The sequence below is a fragment of the Pristiophorus japonicus genome, chromosome 1 (genome assembly GCF_044704955.1).
Source record: "Pristiophorus japonicus isolate sPriJap1 chromosome 1, sPriJap1.hap1, whole genome shotgun sequence".
Lineage (NCBI taxonomy): Eukaryota > Metazoa > Chordata > Chondrichthyes > Pristiophoridae > Pristiophorus > Pristiophorus japonicus.
In genome coordinates this window covers 386,654,382-386,682,077 of record NC_091977.1, presented here as the reverse complement: position 1 = coordinate 386,682,077, position 27,696 = coordinate 386,654,382, and the positions used below count along the sequence as shown (strand labels likewise).

The 27,696-nt window shown below is 44.1% G+C and overlaps 1 protein-coding gene across 3 annotated transcripts in view; it reads right to left on the bottom strand.

Annotated features, from left to right (window-relative positions):
• Positions 1 to 27,696, bottom strand: part of stau2 (staufen double-stranded RNA binding protein 2) — a 675,620-nt gene that overhangs the window by 131,258 nt on the left and 516,666 nt on the right. For 2 of the 3 annotated variants that reach the window (XM_070891163.1, XM_070891156.1), the window contains one exon: positions 14,353 to 14,466. In XM_070891163.1, the coding sequence (XP_070747264.1) occupies positions 14,353 to 14,466 (114 nt within the window). Of the gene's footprint in view, positions 1 to 14,352; positions 14,467 to 27,696 lie in introns of those variants that run through there. The other variant, XM_070891170.1, reaches the window with a different exon arrangement.

Below are 27,696 nucleotides of genomic sequence, written 5' to 3'. Positions count from 1 at the left end.
TTTTTAAATTGTAACACTACATGCAGTTATTGAAGATGTTGTTTTCATTTGTTCACACACTCCCCTTGGATTTGCTGGCTGATTAACAGTCTGACTGGCCGCAATGTAAACGTTCCTTCCATGCCAATAACCATCTTTATACCAGCCGATAGGATAGTTGGTTTGATACAACAAGAGGGTTTTTGGGCTCTCACAACCCATATGATGAGGGGGGGGGGGTGGCAACTCACATCAACCAGTCGTGAGTATCCTGCTGGATGTCAACCTAGAATTCAGAGCCGGATCTCCCGTCTCCAGTTGCTGGAACTGTCTGGAGTGGGGTTCAAATTCTACATCTTCTGAATTGGAGGTGGGAATGCTACCAGTAAGCAAAAGACTCAATACAAGTTGTTAAAGTAATAACCTTATTATGTTGAGGTACATCTCAACATCCAAACAAGGCTTTATTTTACAGAGAAGATATACTCAGCCAAGTTCACAAAAAAATCAGAAATCCTTTAATTGGAGTAATACCCTTGTCTAATAGTACCTTTTCCCAAATATAAACAAATAATGCTGAAAATACACAGCAGGTCTGTCAACATTTGAAAAAGAAAAAGCCGTTGAACATTTCAGACAGAAAGCCTTTGTCAGATCTGATTGAACACCGACAGGAGAGCCCCTTTATAAGGCTAACCAAAACAAAGGGAGGGGGTGGGGCAGGGAGAGCAGCAGGAAAAAGTCCACAGTACAAATATACTAACTTCATAAGAGTTAGCTGATCTCAGCCAGAATAGAAGTACTGGTACAATGGGCCTCAGCTCTGCAAGCTAGGGAAAGGAAAATAATTAGCCAATGTTTTCGATCCTACTCACCATTTATTGACTCCAGCTGGAAGGCTTTTATTTTAAATTCATTCTTGGGTTAAGGGCGCCGCTAGCAAGGCGTTCTATCTGAAATGTCCAATGGCTTTTTCTTTTTCAATTGTTGACAGACCAGCTGTGTATTTTCAGCATTATTTGTTTATTGCCCATCCTCAGTTGCCCTTGAGAAGGTGAGCCTGTTCAGACATTAAGCGACAATAGGATAGGGCTTGCCTGCATTGCACTCCACGGTCAAAAAACTTCTAACAATCATCATCTAGGCTCACATGCAGGAATGGCCACCTCAGTGTAGTTTAGGAGGTTTGTATCCAAGGGGCACATAACCATATCCCAGCATGAGTCAGCACCTTCAGGTGGAAAAAAATTGGGGAGCAAAATAATTTATTTTGGGCTTACCCAATGGTAGTGTTGCACTGCTATTATTGACCACATTTTTACCAAGCCTGGAGGAAAGTGCTGCAACATGACGGAGCAAGGAACAAGCCCCTCAACTATATTGCAATGGCCTGGCCGATGAAGGAAGCAGCGATGAGTACTGCACCATCAGTGCCCCTATTATAGAATACAAATTAATGCATCACCAGAGATGGTGTGCCAGTTTCTGTCCACTGCACGATCGAGGCGTGGCGGCCCCGACCTGCAAGGGAACATCTGCGGCAGGTCGGGGCCTTAAAAGGAGCAGCAAGCAGCCCTGGAACCAGCGTGGCGGCATACCACTCCAGGGAGCAGCGCGAGCTGGTGCAGGAGAGCAACAGCGGTGAAGAGGGCGACTGGACTGGACGTTACCATAATCCAGGTCAGTGATTGGAGCGGGGGCAGGTACAGCAGGAGCGGTGAGGTTGGGGCGAAGAAGCGGCGAGAGGTTGTAGAGCGATGTGATCAGGGCCGAGGGGAGGCGTGTGTTCGGGGTCCAGAAGAGGCGTGGGCCCAGGGGCAGCACGAGCCAGCCCACACTGCGATATGTGTGCACACTAGATCCGTGCAGCAGAGCTGGTCTCCAGTCGTCTTGGTTAATTAACCCTTGCCACTGGACCAAGACCAAGCTCTGTCAAGCCCGTGTGGCCGCTAGTGTGCAACAGCCACCCCACGTTAAAAAAAATCCATGCACAGGCATCTTCCATCCTTCAATATGCAGTTTGGGACCTGGAATATTAGGTCCTTCATTGAAACACCTGTGAATTCATTGAACTCATCCCTTTTTGGCGTGGAAGCAAGTCATCCTCGCTTCGAGGGACCGCCAAAGAAGGTATTGACCTCAGTGACTCCAAATTAGAAAAAGGAAAAAAAAGTATCCCAAGATTCAGTGATGCTTACTGGAAGATGAAGGTTGGCATGCAGGTACAGCAGGCGGTTAAGAAAGCAAATGGCATGTTGGCCTTCATAACGAGGGGATTTGAGTACAGGGGCAGGGAGGTGTTACTACAGTTGTACAGGGCCTTGGTGAGGCCACACCTGGAGTATTGTGTACAAGTTTTGGTCTCCTAACTTGAGGAAGGACATTCTTGCTATTGAGGGAGTGCAGCGAAGGTTCACCAGACTGATTCCCGGGATGGCGGGACTGACATATCAAGAAAGACTGGATCAACTAGGCTTGTATTCACTGGAGTTCAGAAGAATGAGAGGGGATCTCATAGAAACGTTTAAAATTCTGATGGGTTTAGACAGGTTAGATGCAGGAAGAATGTTCCCAATGTTGGGGAAGTCCAGAACCAGGGGTCACAGTCTAAGGATAAGGGGTAAGCCATTTAGGACCGAGATGAGGAGAAACTTCTTCACCCAGAGAGTGGTGAACCTGTGGAATTCTCTACCACAGAAAGTTGTTGAGGCCAGTTCGTTAGATATATTCAAAAAGGAGTTAGATGTAGTCCTTACTACAAGGGGGATCAAGGGGTATGGCGAGAAAGCAGGAATGGGGTACTGAAGTTGCATGTTCAGCCATGAAGTCATTGAATGGCGGTGCAGGCTCGAAGGGCCAAATGGCCTACTCCTGCACCTATTTTCTATGTTTCTATGTGTGTGTGGACTTCGGTTGAGGACAGGAATAGGCTCGACTGTGATACCATTTTATTTCATATTGTCTACTGATATTCAAATGTACTCATACATTAGCACTAGCCACTTGACCAAGGTACCAGAAGGCTCTCAGTGCCATGGAGCTGTACATGACCATTACACTGTACATGGCCATGTCTTTACACTCTGTCATGTCACTGTCTTCTGACAATCAGGATAGGCCTTGGTGGAATAAGGTGCAGATGTTTGTAAAAAGTCTGAAAAAAAGAACATTGTGTTTATACAGTGCCTTTCACAATTTCAGAATGTCCCAAAGCACTTTACAACTAATGAACTATCAGTGATTGTTGTTACTGTTGTAATGTAGGAGATGTGGCATCCAATTTTCACACAGCAAGGTCCCGTAAAGAGCAATTAAATAAATTATATAATTGGCTTTCGTTGTTGGCTGAGGGATAAACATTGTCCAGGACACTAGGAAAACTCCCCTGCTCTTCTTCAAATAGTGCCATGGGATCTTTTACATCCAATGAGAGGGCAGACATGGACTCGATTTAGGGTTTCATCCGAAAGAAGGCACATCCAACAATACAGCACTGCCTCAAATCTGCACTGAATTGCTAGCCTAGATTATGTCTTCCAGTTACTGAAGTGGGCCTTCAACCCACAACCTTCTGACTCAGAGGCAAAGTATTACCACTGAGCCATGAAATGAGAGTCAACTGCTTTTACATATTCCAAAGGCAGCCACTACATCTCCAGCAAAGGCTTCTCCTTTTCTCTGCATCGTCACCTCATGAATTAAGCTTTATCCCTGATCATATTCAATGCTTGGCTCATTGACACATAACACAGAAACATAGAAAATAGGTGCAGGAGTAGGCCATTCGGCCCTTCGAGCCTGCACCACCATTCAATATGATCATGGCTGATCATGCAACTTCAGTATCCCATTCCTGCTTTCTCTCCATACCCCTTGATCCCTTTAGCCGTAAGGGCCACATCTAACTCCCTTTTGAATGTATCTAACAAACTGGCCTCAACAACTTTCTGTGGTAGAGAATTCCACAGGTTCACAATTCTTTGAGTGAAGAAGTTTCTCCTTATCTCGGTCCTAAATGGGTAATATCCTTAAACTAAGACCCCTGGTTCTGGACTTCCCCAACATCGGGAATATTCTTCCTACATCTAACCTGTCCAATCCCATCAGAGTTTTATATGTTTCTATGAGATCCCCTCTCATTCTTCTAAATTCCAGTGAATATAAGCCTAGTCGATCCAATCTTTCTTCATATGTCAGTCCTGCCATCCCGAGAATCATTGTGAACCTGTGGAATACTCTACCACAGAAAATTGTTGAGGCTAGTTAGTTAGATATATTCAAAAGGGAGTAAGATCCGACCCTTATGGCTAAAGGAATCAAGGGGTAAGGAGAGAAAGCAGGAATGGGGTACTGAAGTTGTATGATCAGCCATGATCATATTGAATGGTGGTGCAGGCTCCAAGGGCCGAATGGCCTACTCCTGCACCTACTTTCTGCTTCTATGTTTCTATGGTGAACCTTCGCTGCACTCCCTCAATCGCAAGAATGTCCTTACTCAGATTAGGAGACCAAAACTGTACACAATATTCACGGTGTGGCCTCACCAAGGCCCTGTACAACTGCAGTAAGACCTCCCTGCTCCTATACTCAATTATTCTCGCTATGAAGGCCAACATGCCATTTGCCTTCTTCGCTGCCTGCTGTACCTGCATGCCAACTTTCAATGACTGATGTACCATGACACCCAGGTCTCGTTGAACATCCCCTTTTCCTAATCTGTCACCATTCAGATAATATTCTGCCTTCCTGTTTTTGCCACCAAAGTGGATAACCTCACATTTATCTAGATTATACTGCATCTGCCATGCATTTACCCACTCACCTAACCTGTCCAAGTCACCCTGAAGCCTCTTAGCATCCTCCTCACAACTCACACTGCCACCCAGCTTAGTGTCATCTGCAAACTTGGAGATATTGCACTCAATTCCTTCATCTAAATCATTAATGTATATTGTAAATAGCTGGGGTCCCAGCACTGAACCTTGCGGTACCCCACTAGTCATTGCCTGCTATTCTGGAAAGGACCCGTTTATTCCTATTCTTTGCTTCCTGTCTGCCAACTAGCTCTCTATCCACGTCAATACATTACCCCCAATACCATGTGCTTTAATTTTGGACACTAATCTCTTGGTGGGACCTTGTCAAAAGCCTTTTGAAAGTGCAAATACACCGCATCCACTGGTTCTCCCTTGTCCACTCAACTAGTTACATCCTCAAAAAATTCTAGAAGATTTGTCAAGCAGGATTTCCCTTTCATAAATCCATGCTGACTTGGACCGATCCTGTCACTGCTTTCCAAATGCGCTGCTATTACATCTTTAATAATTGATTCCAACATTTTCCCCACTACCGATGTCAGACTAACCGGTCTATAATTCCCTGTTTTCTCTCTTCCTCCTTTTTTAAAAAGTGGGTTTACTTTAGCTACCTCCAATCCATAGGAACTGATCCAGAGTCGAAAGAATGTTGGAAAATGATCACCAATGCATCCACTATTTCTAGGGCCACTTCCTTAAGTATTCTGGGATGCAGACTATCAGGGCCTGGGGATTTATCGGCCTTCAATCCCATCAATTTCCCTAATACAATTTCCTGACTAATAAGGATTTCCTTCAGTTCCTCCTTCTCACTAGACCGTCGGATCCCTAGTATTTCTGGAAGGTTATTGGTGTCTTCCTTAGTGAAGGCAGAACCAAAGTATTTGTTCAATTGGTCTGCCATTTCTTTGTTCCCCATTATAAATTCACCTGATTCTGACTGCAAGGAACCTACATTTGTCTTCACTAATCTTTTTCTCTTCACATATCTATAGAAGCTTTTGCAGTCAGTTTTTATGTTCTCAGCAAGCTTCCTCTCATACTGTATTTTCCCCTTCCTAATTAAGCCCTTTGTCCTCCTCTGCTGAATTCTAAATTTCTCCCAGTCCTCAGGTTTGCTGCTTTTTCTGGCCAATTTATATGCATCTTCCTTGGATTTAACACTATCCTTAATTTCCCTTGTTAGCCACGGTTGAGCCACCTACCCCGTTTTATTTTTACGCCAGACAGGGATGTACAATTGCTGAAGTTCATCCATGTGATCTTTAAATGTCTGCCATTGCCTATCCACCATCAACCCTTTAACTATCATTCGCCAGTCTATCCTAGCCAATTGACGTCTCATACCATCGAAGTTATCTTTCTTTAAGTTCAGGACCCTAGTCTCTGAATTAACTGTGTCACTCTCCATCTTAATGAAGAATTCTACCATATTATGGTCACTGTTTCCCAAGGAGCCGCGCACAACAAGATTGCTAATTAATCCTCTCTCATTACACAACACCCAGTCTAGGATGGCCAGCTCTCTAGTTGGTTCCTCGACATATTGGTCTAGAAAACCATCCCTTATACACTCCAGGAAATCCTTCTCTACCGTTCCACCGTATTGCTACCAGTTTGGTTAGCCCAATCTATATGTAGATTAAAGTCATCCATGATCCCTGCTGTACCTTTATTGCACGCATCCCTAATTTCCTGTGATGCCATCCCCAACCTCACTACTACTATTTGGTGGTCTGTACACAACTCCCAGTAGCGTTTTCTGCCCTTTGGTGTTCCGCAGCTCTACCCATACAGATTCCACATCATCCAAGCGAATGTCCTTCCTTACTATTGTGTTAATCTCCTCTTTAACCAGCAACGCTACCCCACCTCCTTTTCCTTTCTGTCTATCCTTCCTAAATATTGAATACCCCTGGATGTAGAGTTCCCAGCCTTGGTCACCCTGGAGCCATGTCTCCATAATCTGAATTACATCATATCCATTAACAGCTGTCTGCGCAGTTAATTCATCCACCTTATTACGAATGCTCCTCGCATTGAGACACAGCCTTCAGGCTTGTTTTTTTAACACTCTTTGTCCTTTTAGAATTATGTTGTAATGTGGCCCTTTTTGATTTTTGCCTTTGATTTCTCTGCCCTCCAATTTTACTTATCTCCTTTCTACCTTTTGCTTCTGCCCCCATTTTACTTCCCTCTATCTCCCTGCATAGATTCCCATCCCCCTGCCATATTAGTTTAAACCCTCCCCAACAGCACGAGCAACACTCCCCCTAGGACATCGGTTCCGGTCCTGCCCAGGTGCAGACCGTCCGGTTTGTACTGGTCCCACCTCCCCCAGAACCGGTTCCAATGTCCCAGGAATTTGAATCCCTCCCTCTTGCACCATTCCTCAAGCCATGTATTCATCTTAACTATCCTGCTATTTCTACTCTGAATAGCACCGTAGCACTGGTAGCAATTACTACCTTTGATGTCCTTTTTAATTTAACTCCTAGCTCCTTAAATTCAGCCTGTAGGACCTTATCCCGTTTTATTACCTATATCGTTGGTACCTATATGCACCACGACAACTGGCTTTTCACCCTCCCCCTCCAGAATGCCTTGCAGCCGCTCCGAGGCATCCTTGACCCTTGCACCAGACAGGCAACATACCATCCTCGAGTCTCGATTGTGGCCACAGAAATGTCTATCAATTCTCCTTACGATAGAATCCCCTACCACTATAGCTCTCCCACTCTTTATACTGCCCTCCTGTGCAGCAGAGCCACCCATGGTGCCATGTACTTGGCTGCTGCTACCTTCCCCTGATGAGCCATCTCCCCCAACAGTATCCAAAGCGGTATATCTGTTTTGGAGGGAGATGACCACAGGGGACTCTTGCACTACCTTTCTACTCCTGCTCTGCCTGATGGTCACCCATCCCCTATCTGCCTTTGTAACCTTTACCCGTGGTGTGACCAGCTCACTAAACGCGCTATTCACGATATCTCAGCATCGTGGATGCTCCAGAGTGAATCTATGTGCAGCTCCAGTGCCGTCATGCGGTCTGTCAGGAGCTGCAGCTGGATACACTTCCCGCACGCATAGTAGTTATGGACTACTCTTTGTATCAACGGTACAGCACATTTAAACCCCTGCAAACCCATTTTATTTTAAAACAGACCTCTTAAATGTAACTCCAAATCTTTTCCGTGGAAAAAGTATCAAAAAGTCCTGAATCATGACAGGCACCTATGAGACAGCACTGCTGGAATGAATCTTATAACAGCTTTGGGTTGACAATACTGTGTCTCATTATATCATTGTTCTTTGGTACTGATGATACATAGGTATTAATATCTATTATTTTGAGGCTATAATCATTATCCTCATAGTGCCATTTATTAATCCGGTGTTCTTGTTCAAAGTGCCATGCAAAAATTAAGTGATTGAAACTACAGGAATCATGAGCTGAGACAGGGTCATTTGCAGTTATTTTCAGGTTTCATGTTTGGCATTTAAAATAGTGTCCCTGGCAGTTGATGTAGGTTATCGAATTATATCATGGGGCTCTAATTTAGTATACACGTGTCTGCCACTTGAAGAATACAGGGAACTCAACACTGCCATAACAATGTTAGCAGGCAACTTGCACCTCTATCTATTTTGTAAATTGAATGTTGTGGCAAAAAAAAAGCATTTGAGTCTAATTTTTAGTTTGACATTGGACGCTGCACGATGATGGGAAAGTTAGGGGAGGTTACCAAAAGCTTTCTTTAAAAGTTGGGTATTTAAAATGGAGAGAGAAGTGGAGAGAAAGAGTAAGGCTGAGAAGGTTTCTGAACTTACACAACATTTTTTGAAGTGTTTTGAGAATATGAAAACCTCGTCTGCACTCCCAATACTAACCAAGAGAACACCTCTGTGTGTGTGTTTAAGTACAACTACCAATGTGCAGAGTTCTCTTCAATTTCTCGCCAGGCAGCATGTAATAAATTCTGCCATGCTGGATAGATTCTGCAGCTACTGGTCTCAGCTGCAGTATAAATGCAGCCTAAGTTATGATGAAAGCTTAAGGAAATTGGACTTATTTGCTATGAAAGTGATAAGACTTCAAGGTGATCTTTTTGAAGTCTTCAAGATTATAAAGAAAAATGGTAGAACTAATCTAAGTAATTTGTTCACTGTGTTAAAGTGTTCAAACATATGCTTGGACCCCCAAGGTGAGCCCCACTTTTGGTGCTCAGCAGACCAGAACACTTGCTTTCTCTTGGTATACTGGCCCACCAACATCATGCCAGGATGTGGATCTCCCTACCCGGGAGACCCCGTCTCTCCTAAACTGCTGTCCTTGTTTGAGGTGGGCAGATGCTCTGCCGCTTGCAAGGTCCCTATGGAAAGTGCCGGACAAGGCCGCACTGCCGTATTTAGGTCGCTGCCTAATTTTCAGCCCGTCGGTTGCACTACCACCGGAGTTGTGGCAGCAGTGCATCGGAAGGGGCACAGGTTTTCACTCACCTTTTCTGTATCTTTCGTGAACAAACTGATTACTCCATTCATGCAAAACATTCCTGAATTCTCAAAAGTGGAAATGGAAATGAGTGTCTCAGGAGTGGTGTTTAACACTACTTCAATGATGCTTAAATAGCACACATACCACTTCTATATCATTTCAGTGGGACAACACTCTTATTTTACTTCCCTAATAATACCTCAATTGGTGTTTTAGCCAATTTGTGATAGCCGCAAAAAGCCTGTGGAAAGCTTACATGGAGAATTTGAAGGCGGGTAATTACCATGCTGAATTACCACCAGTGGAAACATACCAAATTCAGCAGTAAATGTGCAGTAACATTACCTCTTACAAAATGATCCAGCAGGAAGGTCTATTATCTGAATTAAAAATTATTTGCTTTATTAATTTTTAGGAATTTAGATCAATAAGTGGCTAATCAATGGGTTCAGAAGTAAAAATACAGCATACTGGGTACAACTAAACTGTATGCTTAACATACTCTGAGTGCAGGCTGGCTGTTCACAGAGCATCGCAATGCCATAGAATTACACATAGGGACTAATTTTGCCGGATAGGGAAACAACTGGAAATAACAAATTCCTTCCAGTTTTTCTTGTCGAACATCCAACATAAAACAGCTTCATAGAATCACTGAAGTTTACAGCATGGAAGCAGACCATTTCGGCACATTGTGTCCGTGCCAGCCAATAAGAGGCGATCCAGCCTAATCCCACTTTCCAGCTCTAGGTCCATAGCCCTGCAGTTACAGCACTTCAGGTGCACATCCAAGTACTTTTTAAATGTGGTGAGGGTTTCTGCCTCTAGCACCCTTTCAGGCAGAGTTCCAGACCCCCACAACCCTCCACATGAAGAAATTTCCCCTCAAATCCCCTCTAAACCTTCCACCAATTACTTTAGATTTATGCCCCCTGGTTGTTGACCCCTCTGCTAAGGGAAATAGGCCCTTTCTATCCACTATATCTAGGCCCCTCATAATTTTATACACCTCAATGAGGTCTCCCCTCAGTCTCCTCTGTTCCAAGGAAAACAAACCCAGCCTATCCAATCTGTCCTCATAGCCTAGATTTTCCACTCCCGGCAACATCCTCGTGAATCTCCTCTGTACCCTCTCCAGTGCAATCACGTCCTTCCTGTAATGCGGTGACCAGAACTACATGCAGTACTCCAGTTGTGGCCTAACCGGTGTTTTATACAGTTCAAGCATAACCCCCTGCTCTTGTATTCTATGCCTTGGCTAATAAAGGCAAGCATTCTGCATGCCTTCTTAACCACCTTATCTACCTGGCCTGCTACTTTCAGGGATCTGTGGACATACACTCCAAGGTCCCTTTGTTCCTCTACACTTCTCAGTGTGCTACCATTTAATGTGTATTCCCTTTCCTTGTTAGCCCTCCCCAAATGCATCACCTCACACTTCTCTGGATTAAATTCCATTTGCCACTGCTCTGCCCACCTGACCAGTTGATTGATATCTTCCTGCAGTCCCCAGTTTTCTTCTTCATTATCAACCACACAGCCGATACTTGTATCATCTGCAAACTTCTTAATCATACCCCCTATATTCAAGTCTAGATTGTTGATGAATATCACAAAAAGCAAGGGACCTAGTACTGAGCCCTGCAGAACCCCACTGGAAGCATTCTTCCAGTCACAAAAACACCCATCAACCATTACCCTTTGCTTCCTGCCTCTGAGCCAATTTTGGATGCAACTTGCCACTTTGCCCTGGATCCCATGGGCTTTTACTTTTGTGACCAGTCTGCCATGTAGGACCTTATCAAAAGCTTTGCTAAAATCCATATAAACTACGTCATACGCTTTGCCCTCATCAACCTTTCTGGTTACGTCCTCGAAAAATTCAATCAAGTTAGTCAGACATAATCTTCCCTTAACAAATCCATGCTGACTGTCCTTCAAGCTTCAAGTGACCGACTTAATACATGTGTACTGACTGTTTGATACTGTTGAGCAGACATAGCTTTGATGACAGGATGCAATATTAATGGACTAAAGACCCTTTAAATACTTCCCCAAATTTCCACTCATACATTCAAAATTCTGAATTGCAAGCTTGACCCAACATTGAAACTAATAACGGTGTTCATAATAGTAGAGCACAACAAGATCTTCTGATAGTGATGGGTGTGTACAATTTCTCTGAAATTATACCCCATAATGGGATATAGACATTCCTTTTGGAAATGTGTATTGTGGAAGATTTATGACTGGGTGGTGCACAACTACAAAAAAAATAAGGTGTCATTCTCACTACAGATTTATTTTATTATTGTTTTGCCTACCTAAAGTAAAGTAATGTACTACCAGTAACTTTAACTGGAATACAGCTTTTTTAAAAAAAAAGACAGCTCATTCCAGAGTGAAAAGATTTCAACAGCTGCTGACTTGGTGACATTAAGGACCCCATCGGAGGTGTCCTGCTGCACTAATGTCTTAGAAATGTTTAAAAGAAACTTCAAACAGTCTGCATTCAGTAGGCGGTAGAAGAGCTCACCACGGGGTTCATTTGAAGACCAGTCCAAGTCACTCAGTCATGAATCAGAACTGTCAGTGACTGTCCAGTTAATAAACAGGTGTCAATGGTCCATACAACATAACTTGTGCTATCGCTTCCACTGAACATATCTTTTATGATTATGCACTTTGAAGGTTTCTATGTTATGATTAAAGAAAAACAATTAAGTTATACAGACTGGTATAGAAAATACACTGTGCTATATAGCTCTGGTTCTAAATTAAAGACCCCAATCTTCAGCATATGGAGTGCTCCATGATTGTTCTGGGGCTGGGTAAGGTAGAATCAGAACTGATCATGAAAGGAACTAGGTAAGAACAAATGTGAAAAATTGTTTTGTGATGAAGTGGTATATGGGTCCCACAATTTTACATACAGCAAGTATGAGGGAATCGAGTTACCCCACTGCTACCTTAGTGGCCTACTGAAAGTGCCGCCAGAGGAGGACTGCAAGGAGTTTGTCTTTCTGTCCTCTCAACCACAGTTATCGTGTGGTTTAGGGAGACCAGATCTAAAAATAGAAGAGGGTAGAAAACAACTTGGAAAAGAAGGATTCATTCCCTCATCTGAAAATATGAAGCTCTAGAACAAAGATGGAGGTTACATTATTTAGACTTGAACCCACCTCTTCGGGATGTTGGTAAAACAAGCATTGTACCATAGAGAGGAAGAGAGAGATTAATAGTGATTTTTTTTTGTGTGAAAAAACTAGAAGTTCAAATAACTTTGGACTGAATTTGTGCTAAATGTATAGCCGGTTCTTTCTTGACAAGTGCTTTTAAACCTTGCTTAAAATGAATTATGTAGGCTAAATAGTCAAATAGGTATGATATACATATTACCAAATTATTTGCACCCACATGTGCAATTCACAGAATGAACAGAAATAGCATGCACTGTTCTGATGACAAATCATTTGATATCAACATTTCTTTTTGTCAGCTAATAACTAGAAGAGTATAGTCGGTCGGTCAAATGAACTGCCCTATGAAAACATATTCTTGCACTGCTGAGTAATTATAATTTGTATCTATCATTTCAATTAATATGTAGAACAAGCTGTACCAATGATTACATGAATTGCTTGCCAATGCTGAGAGCAAAGTAGTACATCATTGCAAAACATTATTGATTCACTTGAGTTAATGTCCATCCAGTCATGTAGTCATGTAATTCTTACCTTTGTCCCATCTGCCCCAAAATTTACACCTTCAGACAAAATGTTTAGATCCGCTTAGTATTTTTGACATGAGAAGTTGTTGGTAACCTTCGTAAACAGGATAGTACAGTATAATGGGAAAACTACAGCAACATAACAATGTATTTCTTATTTTTAACTAATTGTATTTCTACAAACTTGAACCACCTCAAAAGAGAGCGTGTGGACCAACAACCAGAGGAATTTTCAACCCCGGTAGTCACAGATTTCATCTCAGATCACCAACTCTCAAACCTATTTTTTAAAAACGTTTAATGATTAGCTTTTCTAACTGTGCTGTTAGGGGAGAGAAAGGGAAGGGGGAAAACCATTAAGAACAACTGCCTTTGTCCTTCTTCACCAATTAAATAGATCTCTGGTGAGCAAGTCACTGGTGCCAGAAGCCATTTAGGAATCTAGAGTCCACTTTCTTAGTAGAAGTGAATGGCTATTTTGTTTTATGGGAGCAGGATTTGGGGGCCGGAAGGATAATCTTTTAGGAGGGCAACTTTCCACTCTTTCTGGCAACATTTAACTTTAACAATTTTCATGCAACACTAGCTCCAAAAGCCAGATACATTTAACAAATCATTTATCATCATAATGAAAATTGTTACTTATTTACAAAATACAATGGTAAATCTATTAGTGGTAATGAAAAAACCTTCAACAGAATATGAAGCTTTAGGATCAGATTAGACTCTATCTTCTGTGGAGTTAATTTCATGCTTCAATAAGAATCAACAATGAATCTAGTCCTCCTACATGAACGCTTGAATGAAACTGATGTTATCTTTGTAGTATTTTACTGTAATTAATTCAGGAATAATAAGATTTCAATTCAGTTACATTTTCTGCAATGTTTCCAACTCTAGTGAAACAAGCACTTTTGTCTAAATACCAATTCTTCTATAACCTTTCACTCAAATTCCCTAAAAGCATTACTATCTGAAATCCTAAACAGATTAATCTTTGAGTAGTGCCTATTAAAATAAACAGTTAGGTGGACAAATGACAAACAAATTATCCTGTATTGAGTCATGCATTGGGAGACCTAGACTCAATTTACATCCTTTGCTGACATTTGGACTTCTTATTTTTCCCAGATATCGAGTTGCCAAATCTTGGGACAGGCCAAGCAATGAAAAGGATAAAAAACCGACAAGAGCTCTGCACTTCAGCATAAGGCCCTAAAGATACTGGTGGTCGCTAGCCTGCCCTCCTATTCTAGTGGGCACATAAGGAAATGGAAATGAGAAATATACCAATTATAATCAGTTTCAATATAGATTACATTTTTGCTTACCTGATCACGGCTAGCTTCAATGGAGCTTCCTATGCCATGAAAAGTTATTTGCACAGGTGAAAGTGTCAGGTACGTCATACATTCTTTGCCATTCTGCATATCACTGTATTGCACCTAGAAGAATAATGATACATAGTATAAAGGATGAAACTTGTGACCATATAAATTGTATCATGCTTCAAATAAAACGTCAGTACATTAGAGTCAGCATCAGCTTTGCAAAAATTTATCACTTTGTTAATATAGTTTTTAATTAAAACAAATATAACTGCAATGTGAATTATATTAGTGTTAAAACTACAGGGCTAGACTTTCCATTATCATCGCTATCGCCCAAAAATGGCCGATATTTCCAGCGTTAGTGGTTGTTTTTCAGGATCGCTGGAATATCGGCCATTTTAGAAACCGCTAGTTTCGTCTTTATAATTTGGGCGATAGCCGTAGCGATGTGAAATGGACGATAGCGAAGTATTCAGTCGTGCAAGGCCGGCGTCCATAGCAATGGCTGTTCTGCGCATGCGTGTTTTTTTTTCAGGCAATTAACTTTTCCCGCGACTCAGGAGTTCAGGGGTCATCTGCGCATGCTCAGAAGACAAAGGGAGGGAGAGAGAAACCGCATTTTGTCTTTGGAGCTGAGCAGGAAGGTTGTGTCGAGGCTACCAAAAAGAAAAACTAGATACTTAATTAACAAAAAATGGAGATGGATTACAAGGAATCAGGAGTGAGTGATGTTGATGAGATGGCAGATGTGGGTGAGGAAGAGATTGATTTGGCGGAGGTTGGAGGGAGAAGGAGGGCTAAACGCTTTTCAGATGAGACAAACGCAGCCCTTGTCCACGAGGTGGAGACTCGGTGGGGCCAATTAACCCACCCCACTGCCCCGTATAAACCAAAGAATCTGGTTGGAGATCGGCGAAGTTGTTTTTTTCGGCAGCCCACGATGTCAGAGAGCCAAACCAGTGCCGCAAGCACTATGATGCATAATTGTGATGATGCATTGACTCATTAATTAAAATGTAAATCTGATGGATTGTAATTAAGCTGGGTAATCTTAGTGTCACGCATTAGTTCCTCACCACGATCTTCTTAAATTTATTCTCTGAACATAGATGTTATAACCATGCATCAATTGCATATAAAGCGTATTAGCATATAATATTAACGATGAATAGCATGGGCGTTGACTAATTATGGATTATAATATGTGTGTTCCGTAATAGTACCTAGGCAATTAACTTATGCCGTGCTCTTATCACCTTTGCAGAAGATGATGTCTAAGAATCGAGCCGAGCACAGGCGCACAGGAGGAGGGCCTGATGATCTACATCAATTAACCAACCTGGAGGAGTGGGCCTCAGCCCTTGTCGGTGCTCATAATTGTTCGGCCACCCATAGTGGTGCTGATCCTGTTGTTGCGCCACGTGAGTAATGTATAAACCATTGGTAATTTAAAGTAATTTAATTCCATTTGAGTATAACATATGAATGATGTAATGTTATGTAATTAATGCTGGGATCATGAAATCTTATTGCAATGCCATGCAGCTTCTGTACTCTCATGTTAATTATATGTGATGTCTGTTGGTGTTATTTATTGCAGTGGGGTTGCTCCTTGTACATATGCCTGCGCAGCGTAAGCATTCTCATGTCACCCTGGCCTCCCCTTCTCTTCTTCTAACCTCAGTTATGTTTTCTAGCTCCCCAGGCATATCGCAGGAATGTGGAGGCCCCTGGAGCATCATCTCTTCTGGTACAGGTCGTGCTGAACACAAAAGAGACAACTGAGGAGGATGATGAGCCTTAACCGTGCTGCTCAGTGCAGGTTGAGGCCTCAACTCAAGGGCCTAATGTACCTGCGGCCACGTCCTCATCAACTGATGAAGTAGCGGGGCCAAGCATCTTGCAGCAGGACACTGCGAGTGGTCCAGTGCCTACGCCGACCCCGCAGAGGTTGGTTGAGCAAGGTAGGCATGCACAACGACAGGCAGATGTCAACCTGGACATGGTCTCACTGTCGAGGTGAGCACTGACATTGGTTGAGAGCTCCTCCAGGCGATAGCTGTATTGACTGGTAACATTGCCGCACTCTCTGCGCATATTTCGGAAGACATAGCACAGATGGTTGCGGCAATGTGGAGAATGGCCGATTCCGTCGAAGCCACGCGGCAGACGGTGGTCTCGGGGTACGGCAGTTGCTTCTGACTCAGATGTTTCTTTGGAAACATCTTCTCTAGCTTCCCAAGATGTGACTCTGCCACTGTCATCCATCCCCCCACCACAGTAGTAGCGCTCGAGGTGCCCTGCTGCAAGACAGCTTGGTGTTAATGCGGGCAGGAGGGGGAGTGTAAGTGAAAAAGGGATGGTTAAGACCGGGGGTGGGGGCAGATGGGGGGTGAAGGGTGGCCTTATTCTTGTTTTTGTGATTAAATTGTTGACTGTTGGCAAGGTGGTTGTTGTGTTGTTGTTGGTTATTATTGTTATTAAAAATTTGTTGACTGTTGGGGGGGGGGTGTGTTTGTGTCCAGTTATATTTTAATTGTTATTGAAAATTATTGTTGTCATTAAAAATTTGTTGACTGTTGGGGGTGGGGGGGGGGGGGGAGATGGGTATTTATATTCAATTTTTTTTTTATGTATATGTTTGTTTTTTCACTTTTATAGTTTGTTAAAAAAAATGTTAAGTGTTAAATTTATTAAAGATTTTTATGTAATTTACAATTGTTGTGCAGTGTCTTCTAATAACAGAAAGGTTAAACATTAATACAAAGGTTGAAAACAATGGCCAGGCCAGACAAGGTTGAAGTGTAACGTAACGCAACTATAACTGTTACCAACGTAACTTCATGCAAAGCGGTCATTTATGAGCTGCTCACGCAACAGTCTTGCAGCTGTGTAGCTATCACAGGGCTTTTCTTGCGGTATAGGGTGGGGTGGGGGCATGGGTTCATCGCCAGGCTGATTGTCTCCCCAAGTTCCTCGTCCTCATCCTGCTCCTCTGCTGTCTCCCCTCTCTCTGAGGTGGACCCACAGGCCCATCTGGCAATTCTTGTCCCTTCCTGATAGCTAATTTATGCAACATGCAGCACACCACAATGAACTCAGCGACGTGCTCAGGGTGGTATTGTAGGTTGCCTCCTGAGTGGTACAGGCATCGGGAGTGAGCACTCCAATTGTCTTTTTGACGATATGCGTGTGGCTATATGGCTTTCACTGTAGCGCTTCTCGGCCATATCCTTTATCCCCCAGCATCCAACCGTGACCTTGTGGCTGACTCTTAAACAGATCAGAGACAGTGCTCTCACGCAAGATGGGTGCATCATGAATGCTACCTGGAAAATTTGCATCTACTGCCATGATTATTTGCTTGTGGTCGACAACGAGCTGCACATTCAGGGAGTGAAATCCCTTTCAGTTACGGTAAACCTCTGTATCCTCTAAAGGTGCTCACAGGGTGATGTGCATACAGTCTATTGCACCCTACACCTTGGGGAAGTTTGCTATTCTCGAGAACCCCAAAGCCCTCTCACTCTGTGCCTCCCTGGTCATAGGAAAGTTTATAAAGTTCATCATACAAGCTTAGAGGGCTTCAGTCACCTGTCGAATGCAGCAATGTGTGGCATGCTGAGAGATACTGCAAATGTCGCCAGCTGAGGCCTGAAAGGAGCCCGATGCATAGATGGAAAGTGCCGCAGTAACCTTAATCTCAATGGGCAGTGCGGTCCTGCTGGTGCTGGTAGGTTGCAGATCTCCCTTAATTAGCTGGCATATCTCACTGATGACCTCCTTTCAGAAGCGCAGCCTCCTAAAGCACGTGTTAGCGCACAAGTCCAGGTATGATCGCTTATCCCTGTAAATGCGTTGTGTGTAAACATAGAAAATAAGAGCAGTAGTAGGCCATTCGGCCCTTCGAGCCTGTACCACCATTCAATATGATCATGGCTGATCCTCTATCTCAACACCATATTCCCGCTTTTTCCCCATAACCCTTAATGCCTTTTGTGTCTAGAAGTCTATCTCCTTCTTAAATATATTCAGTGACTTGGCCTCCACAGCCTTCTGTGGTAGAGAATTTCACAGGCTCACCATCCTCTGAGTGAAAACATTTCTCCTCATCTCAGTCCTAAATTTCCTACCCCGTATCCTAAGACTGTGACCCCTTGTTCTAAACTTCCCAGCCAGGGAAAACATCCTTCCCACATCCAGTCTGTCCAACCCCGTCAGAATTTTATACGTTTCAATGAGATCCCCTCTCATTCTTCTAAACTCCAGTAAATACAAGCCCAGTTGACCCAATCTCTCTTCATACGACAGTCCTGCCATCCCAGGAATCAGTCTGGTGAATCTTTGCTGCACTCCCTCTATGGCAAGTATATCCTTTCTTAGGTAAGGAGACCAAAACTGCACACAATACTCCAGGTGTGGTCTCACCAAGGCCCTGGATAACTGTAATAAGGCATCCCTGCTCCTGTACTCAAATCCTCTTGCAATGAAGGCCAACATACCATTTACCTTCTTAACTGCTTGCTGCACCTGCATGTTTGCTTTCAATGACATCCAGGTCCCTTTGCACATCGACATTTCCCAAGCTATCACCATTTAAATAATACTGGGATAGAAATTCCGACGTCCCGGGCCCGGGAAGGCATTGGAAAAGCCGGTTTTCAGTGCGCAATCTGTGGAATTCTTTGCCCAAGGAAGCAGTTGAGGCTAGCTCATTGAATGTATTCAAATCACAGATAGATACATTTTTAACCAATAAGGGAATTAAGGGTTATGGGGAGCGGGCGGGTAAGTGGAGCTGAGTCCACGACCAGATCAGCCATGATCTTGTTGAATGGCGGAGCAGGCTCGAGGGGCTAGGTGGCCTACTCCTGTTCCTAATTCTTATGTTCTTATGTAAAACCGGCTTTTCCGATCTGTCAAGCTGGAGCTGGAGCTTGACAGGTCCTAGACATCTCGGGAGCGAGGACAGTTGTACGGGCAAGATTGCGGGATTTACGCATATCTTGCCCGGCAAATGTCCTCAAAAATCTTGCACCTGAAAAAGCAGGCGCAGAGCCTACTTTTACAGGCATAAGAGTTTAAAAACCTATAAAAAAACATGATTAAACTAAAAATTAAAAAACATATTTATGTTAAAACCCTGCCCACTCAGGTAATGTTATTTTAAACCGTAATCCTAACTTTAAAAAAAATCGGCAATTTATTTTCTTTAAAAAACATGTATAACAACTTTAATTTCTATTAGTGTATTGTGTGAGGTGTTTTTTAAATGTTTTAGTTAATGTTTGTGTGTTTTGGGGAGTTTTCTCATTCATTGTAATAGGAGATTTGTAACTTATGAATCTTCTATTACAATGAATATGAAAATACTTACCTGTGATTGGGTGTCCAGGCACACATGACTCCTGCGCACGTCCCTACGAGCACGCGCTGCGACGCGCAGGGAGAGGAGGCCTGTGGATCGGGATTTCGAGTGGGCGCAGCAGCTTCAGGTAAGTGTGCATCTTATGTCTATTATTTAGTGCTTTGCCAGCGGGAAGTCCTCGAGAGGAATTTCTGCCCCACTTTGTCTTTATGTTTTTCCTACCAAAGTGGATAAATTCACATTGATCCACGTTATACTGCATCTGCCGTGTTTGCCCACTCACCCAACTTATCTAAATCGCCTTGCAGCGTATTTGAATCCTCCTCACAACTCACAAGCCCACCTAGTTTTGTGCCATCAGCAAACTTGGAAATTTTACATTTGGTTCCCTCATCCAAATCATTTATATATGTTGTGAATAGCTGGGGCCCAATCACTGATCCCTGTGGTACCCCACTAGTCACTGCATGCCACCCCAAAAAAGACACGTTTATTCCTACTCTCTGTTTCCTGTCAATTAACCAATTTTCAATCCATGTCAGTACATTACCCCTGATCCTATGTGTCATGTATGTACATTCTGTTTGTAGCCATCAGATGGCGTCATTGTTGGAGGCCACTGAGCATCATGCACATGGTGCTGGCTCAGGTATAAAAGGACAGCCATTTTGAGAATCAGGTACTTTGGGCCTAAATAAAGCAGAGCCAAAGTCGTACCTTGCTTAGTTAAACAGTACTGCGTTTGAACCTTTATTGCATATATAACATTTGGCGATGAGAATAAAAGACTTTTGTTTGCAAAATGAGCACGATTGGATTTTTAGAGCGATTCGTGGAGGGAGAAGATTGGGCAGCCTTTGTGACCCATTTGAACCAGTATTTCGTGGCCAACAAAATGAAGGGGGTCGACGATGCAGATCGGCGCCAGGCCGTGTTCCTCAGTGTGCGAGGTTCAAAGATCTACGGTCTGATAAAGAATCTACTCATGCCTAGTGATCCAACAGAGAAAACGTACAAGGAGTTGTGTACATTGGTATGGGATCACCTCAAGCTAGACGATGGCATCATCATCTCGAGATACAGGTTTTATACACACGTTCGATCGGAGGGCCAGAGCGGGGAGAATTTGTTGCCAACCTGAGACGTCTAGTGGGACTGTGCAAGTTTGGGACAGTGTCGGCAGACATGCTGCTGGACTTCTTTGTTATCGGTATCAACCACAAGGTGGTCCTGCGCAAACTTCTGCCGCTGGAGGAGTTGGATTTAAAAAGAGCCATCCAGATCGCTCAATCATGTATGACGACGGACAGGAGTCTAAAGCAAATAGCGGTGAAGAACCGAACCTCGGCAAGTACTGTAAATGCGATTGATTCGGCGTTCGGCAGAACGGCACATGACAGGGCCTATCCGGCTGTGTTTGTGAAACCTGTGGCTGCCCAAAGTCTGGCAGCGGGAATGTATCTGACTTCTCCGTGTTGGCGTTGTGGGGCAAATCATCGGCACCAGCAGTGCCGATTTAAGCAATATAGTTGCAAAGGCTGTCTGAGAATGGGGCATCTCCAGCACAAGTGTCCGCAGATGAGCAAGCGAGCTGTGACACACCACGTGGAGGATGAGAGTCAGACTAGCGCGGATCCGGATACACAAACTGAGATGCCAAAGGAGGAAGTGTATGGACTGTACTTCTTCATAACCAAGAGTAAACCAATTTTGATTAATGTGAAGTTTAACGGGATACCGGTATCGATGGAACTGGACACGGGGGCGAATCAATCGATCATGAACGAGAGGGCATTTAATAAGCTGTGGGATACTAAGACTGTGAGGCCCAGGCTGAGGCCTGTTAACACTAAGCTGCGCACTAACACCAAATAACTGATAAAGGTGATTGGCAGTGCACAAAGTAATGTGTCATATAACGGTGCGGTTCACGAGTTACCGCTGTGGATTGTTCCAGGCAATGGCCCAATGCTGCTCGGCAGGAGCTGGTTGGAGAAAATCAGATGCGATTGGAACGACAACAGGTGTTGTCATTAGAGGAAGATACATGTGCCCAAGTATTGAGCAAGTTCCCTTCGCTGTTCGAACCGGGTATCAGCAACTTCACGGGAGCCGAGGTGCAGATTCACGTGGACTCAGATGCAAGACGCGTCCATTATAAAGCTCGGGCAGTGCCGTATATGATGAGGGAGAAGGTCAAAATTGAGCTGGACAGACTGCAGCATGAAGGGGTCATATCACTGGTCAAATTTAATGAATGGGCCAACCCCATTGTTCCTGTGCTGAAAAGTGATGGCACAGTCAGAATCTGTGGAGACTACAAGGCTATGATCAACAGGGTTTCAAAACAAGATCAGTACCCGTTACCGTAAGGCTGATGACTTGTTTGCGATGCTAGCCGGAGGGAAGTCGTTCACAAAACTGGACTTGACTTCGGCCTATATGACACAAGAGTTGGTCGAGACGTCGATGAGACTCATGTGCATTAACACGCACAAAGGACTGTTTATGTACCACAGGTGCCCTTTTGGAACTCGCTCGGCTGCAGCAATATGGAAAGTCTACTGAAGTCTGTTCCCAGAACCATCGTGTTCCAAGATGACATCCTGATCACCGATCGTTACTCCAAGGAACATTGAACAACCTGGAAGAGGTTCTACTGTATTTGGATAGAGTGGGACTCAGACAGAAACACTCGAAGTGCGTCTTCTTGGCACCGGAGGTCGAATTCCTCGGGAGAAAAATCACCGCTGATGGCATCAGACCTACTGACGTGAAAACCAAGGCTATCAAGAATGCACCCAAGCCGCAGAATGTGACGGAGCTGCGTTTGTTCCTGGGTCTACTCAACTACTTTGGTAACTTCCGACCTAAATTGAGCACCTTACTAGAACCACTACACATGCTATTGAGATAAGGCGACAACTGGGTGTGGGGTGCATCGCAAGACAGAGATTTCGAGAAAGCCACTTATCTGCTTTGCTCGAACAAGCACTGGTACATTATGACCCATGTAAATATTTAGTTTTGGCCTGTGACGCATCGTCAGATGGAATTGGTTGCGTATTCCAACAAGCCAATGAGTCGGGGAAACTTCAACCTGTCGTGTATGCATACAAAAGTTTGTCTAAAGCAGAAAGAGCCTACAACATGGTAGAAAAAGAAGTTTTAGCATGTGTGTACGATGTTGAAAAGATGCATCAATACCTGATCGATCTGAGGTTCGAATTTTAGAGACTGATCGCAAGCCGCTCATTTCATTGTTTTCTGAGAGCAAAGGTATCAATACCAACGCTTCATCCCGCATCCAAAGGTGGGCGCTGACATTACCTGCCTATGATTATGTCATTCGCCACAGACCTGGCACAGAGAATTGTGCCGATGCCTTGAGCCTGTTGCCGTTGCCCACACCGGAGATGGAAATGCCACAACTGGCGAATCTACTGTTAATCATGGTTGCTTTTGAGAGTGAAGGAACCCCTGCCATAGCTCAATAAGTTAAGACCTGGACCAGCCAGGACCTGATTTTATCAGTGGTAAAGGGTTGCATCCTCAAAAGGGATTGGCCTGCCAAATTAATTAAGGGTTAAGTCATGGCAGGAGAGCCCAGACCTGTGAAATGCTTCTCCTGTGCTATGTGGGAAGCCAGGGACGCTCCCAGTGTCCCTGACGACGACATGTGTGGGAAGTATATCCAGCTGCAGCTCCTGACAGACCGCATTGCGGCACTGAAGCTGCACATGGATTCACTCTGGAGCATCTGCGATGCTGAGGATGTCGTGAATAGCACGTTTAGTCAGTTGGTCACACCGTAGCTAAAGGTTACTCAGGTAGATAGGGAATGGGTGACCATCAGGCAGAGCAGTGGAAGGAAGGTAGTGAAGGGGTCCCCAGCGGTCATCCCCCTCCAAAACAGATACACCGCCTTGGGTGCTGTTGGGGGGGATGACTCACCAGGGGAGGGCAGCAGCACCTAAGTTCATGGCACCGCGGGTGTCTCTGCTGCACAGGAGGGCAGGAAAAAGAGTGCGAGAGGTATAGTGATAGGAGATTCTATTGTAAGGGGAATAGATAGATGTTTCTGTGGCCGCAATCGAGACACCAGGATGGTATGTTGCCTCCTGGTGCAAGGGTCAAGGATGTCTTGGAGTGACTGCAGGACATTTTGGAGAGGGAGCGTGAACAGCCAGTTGTCGTGGTGCATATAGGTACCAACGATATAGGTAAAAAACTGGATGAGGTCCTACAAGCTGAATTTAGGGAGCTCGGAGTTAAATTAAAAAATAGGACCTCAAAGGTAGTAATCTCAGGATTTCTACCAGTGCCATGTGGCAGGGGGATGGGAACCTATGCAGGGAGACAGAGGGAAGTAGAATGGGGGCAGAAGCAAAAGATGGAAGAAGAAAAGTAAAAGTGGAGGGCAGAGAAACCCAAGGCAAAAATCAAAAGGGCCACATTACAGCAAAATTCTAAAGGGACAACGTGTGTTAAAAAGACAAGCCTGAAGGCTCCGTGCCTCAATGCGAGGAGTATTCGTAATAAGGTGGACGAATTAACTGCGCAGGCAGCTATTAACGAATATGATATAATTGGTATTACGGAGACATGGCTCCAGGATGACCAAGGCTGGGAACTCAACATCCAAGGGTATTCAACATTCAGGAAGGACAGACAGAAAGGAAAAGGAGGCGGGGTGGCGTTGCTGGCAAAAGAGGAAACTAAAACAAAAGTAAGGAAGGACATTGGCTTGGATGATGTGGAATCTGTATGAGTCGAGCTGCAGAACACCAAAGGGCAGAAACCGCTAGTGGGAGTTGTGTACAGACCACCAAACAGTAGCAGTGAGGATGGAGGCAGCATCAAACAAGAAATTAGGGATGCATGCAATAAGGGTACAGCAGTTATCATGGGCGAGTTTAAGCTACATATAGATTGGGCTAACCAAACTGGTAGCAATACGGTGGAAGAGGATTTTCTGAAGTGTATTAGGGATGGTTTTCTAGACTAATATGTCGAGGAACCAACTAGAGGGCTGGCCATCCTAGACTGGGTGATGTGTAATGAGAAAGGACTAATTAGCAATTTTGTTGTGCGAGGCCCCTTGGGAAAGAGTGACCATAATATGGTAGAATTCTTTATTAAGATGGAGAGTGACAAAATTAATTCAGAGACTAAGGTCCTGAACTTAGGGAAAGGTAACTTCGATGGTATGAGACGTGAATTGGCTAGAATAGACTGGCAGAGGATACTTAAAGGGTTGACGGTGATTAGGCAATGGCAAACATTTAAAGATCACATGGATGAACTTCAACAAGTGTACATCCTGGTCTGGCGTAAAAATAAAATGGGGAAGGTGGCTCAACCATGGCTAACAAGGGAAATTAAGGATAGTGTTAAATCCAAGGAAGAGGCATATAAATTGGCCAGAAAAAGCAGCAAACCTGAGGACTGGGAGGAATTTAGAATTCAGCAGAGAAGGACAAAGGGCTTAATTAGGAAGGGGAAAATAGAGCATGAGAGGAAGCTTGCGGGGAACATAAAAACTGACTGCAAAAGCTTCTATAGATATGTAAAGAGAAAAAGATTAGTGAAGACAAACGTAGGTCCTTTGCAGTCAGAATCAGGTGAATTTATAATGGGGAACAAAAAAATGGCAGACGAATTGAACAAATACTTTGGTTCTGTCTTCACGAAGGAAGACACCAATAATCTTCCGGAAATACTAGGGGACCGAAAGTCGAGTGAGAAGGAGGAACTGAAGGAAATCCTTAATCAGGAAATTGTGTTAGGGAAATTGATGGGATTGAAGGCCGATAAATCCCCAGGATCTGATAGTCTGCATCCCAGAGTACTTAAGGAAGTGGCCCTAGAAATAGTGGATGCATTGGTGATCATTATCCAGCAGTCTATTGACTCTGGATCAGTTCCTATGGACTGGAGGATAGCTAATGTAACACCACATTTTAAGAAAGGAGGGTTAGAGAAAAAGGGGAATTATAGACCGGTTAGCCTGACATCACTAGTGGGGAAAATGTTGGAATCAATTATTAAAGATGAAATAGCAGCATAATTGGAAAGCAGTGACAGGATCAGTCCAAGTCAGCATGGATTTATGAAAGGGAAATCATGTTTGACAAATCTTCTAGAATTTTTTGAGGATGTGACTAGTAGAGTGGACAAGGGAGAACCAGTGGATGTGGTGTATTTGGACTTTCAAAAAGCTTTTGACAAGGTCCCACACAAGAGATTGGTGTGCAAAATGAAAGCGCATGGTATTGGGGGTAATGTACTGACGTGGATAGAGAACTGGTTGGCAGACAGGAAGCAGAGAGTCGGGATAAACGGGTCCTTTTCAGAATGGCAGGCAGTGACTAGTGGAGTGCCGCAGGGCTCAGTGCTGGGACCCCAGCTCTTTACAATATACATCAATGATTTAGATGAAGGAATTGAGTGTAATATCTCCAAGTTTGCATTTGACACTAAGCTGGGTGATGGTGTGAGCTGTGAGGAGGATGCTAAGAGGCTGCAGGGTGACTTGGACAGGTTAGGTGAGTGGGCAAATGCATGGCAGATGCAGTATAATGTGGATAAATGTGAGGTTATCCACTTTGGTGGCAAAAACACGAAGGCAGAATATTATCTGAATGGCGGCAGATTAGGAAAAGGGGAGATGCAACGAGATCTGGGCGTCATGGTACATCAGTCATTGAAAGTTGGCATGAAGGTATAGCAGACGGTGAAGGTGGCAAATGGCATGTTGGCCTTCATTGCTCGGGGATTTGAGTATCGGAGCAGGGAGGTCTTACTGCAGTTGTACAGGGCCTTGGTGAGGCCTCACCTGGAATATTGTGTTCAGTTTTGGTCTCCTAATCTGAGGAAGGACGTTCTTGCTATTGAGGGAGTGCAGCGAAGGTTCACCAGACTGATTCCCAGGATGGCAGGACTGACATATGAGGAGAGACTGGATCGACTGGGTCTGTATTCACTGGAGTTTAGAAGGATGAGAGGGGATGTCATAGAAACATATAAAATTCTGACAGGACTGGACAGATTAGATTCACGAAGAATGTTCCCGATGTTGGGGAAGCCCAGAACCAGGGGACACAGTCTAAGGATAAGGGGTAAGCCATTTAGGACCGAGATGAGGAGAAACTTCGTCACTCAGGGAGTTGGTAACCTGTGGAATTCTCTACCGCAGAGAGTTGTTGATGCCAGTTCGTTGGATATATTCAAGAGGGAATTAGATATGGCCCGTACGGCTAAAGGGATCAAGGGGTATGGAGAGAAAGCAGGAAAGGATTACTGAGGTGATGATCAGCCATGATCTTATTGAATGATGGTCCAGGCTCGAATGTCTGAATGTCCTACTCCTGCACCAATTTTCTATGTTTCTTTACCTAAGCAAATGTGCGAGGAGGCCAAACCGTACATTCGTCGAAAGGACGAACTGTCTATTCAAACAGATTGCATATTGTGGGGCAATCGCACTGTAATGCCCAAGAAAGGAGAGAGAAGTTCGTGCATGAGTTACACACCACACATCCTGGTATAGTGATGATGAAGGCCATCGCCAGGTCCTACGTTTGGTGGCCAGGAATTGATTCTGAGCTGGAAGCATGTGTACATCAGTGCAACACTTGCATGCAGCTCAGCAAAGCACCAGCCGAATCGCCGCTGAGTCTGTGGTCATGGCCATCCAAACCTTGGTCCAGGATCCATGTAGATTTTGCAGGTCCCTTCCTGGGCAAGAGGTTTTTAGTGCTGGTGGACGCTTATTCAAAGTGGATAGAATGCATAATCATGTCATCTAGCACGTCCACGGCAACCATAGAGAATCTCAATGTCATGTTCGCAACACATGGTCTGCCTGACATAGTGGTGAGCGACAATGGGTCGTTTGTGAAACTTAATGGCATAAAACATGAAAGGTCAGCATCGTTCAAGCCTGCGTCCAAAGGGCAAGCTGAATGTGCAAT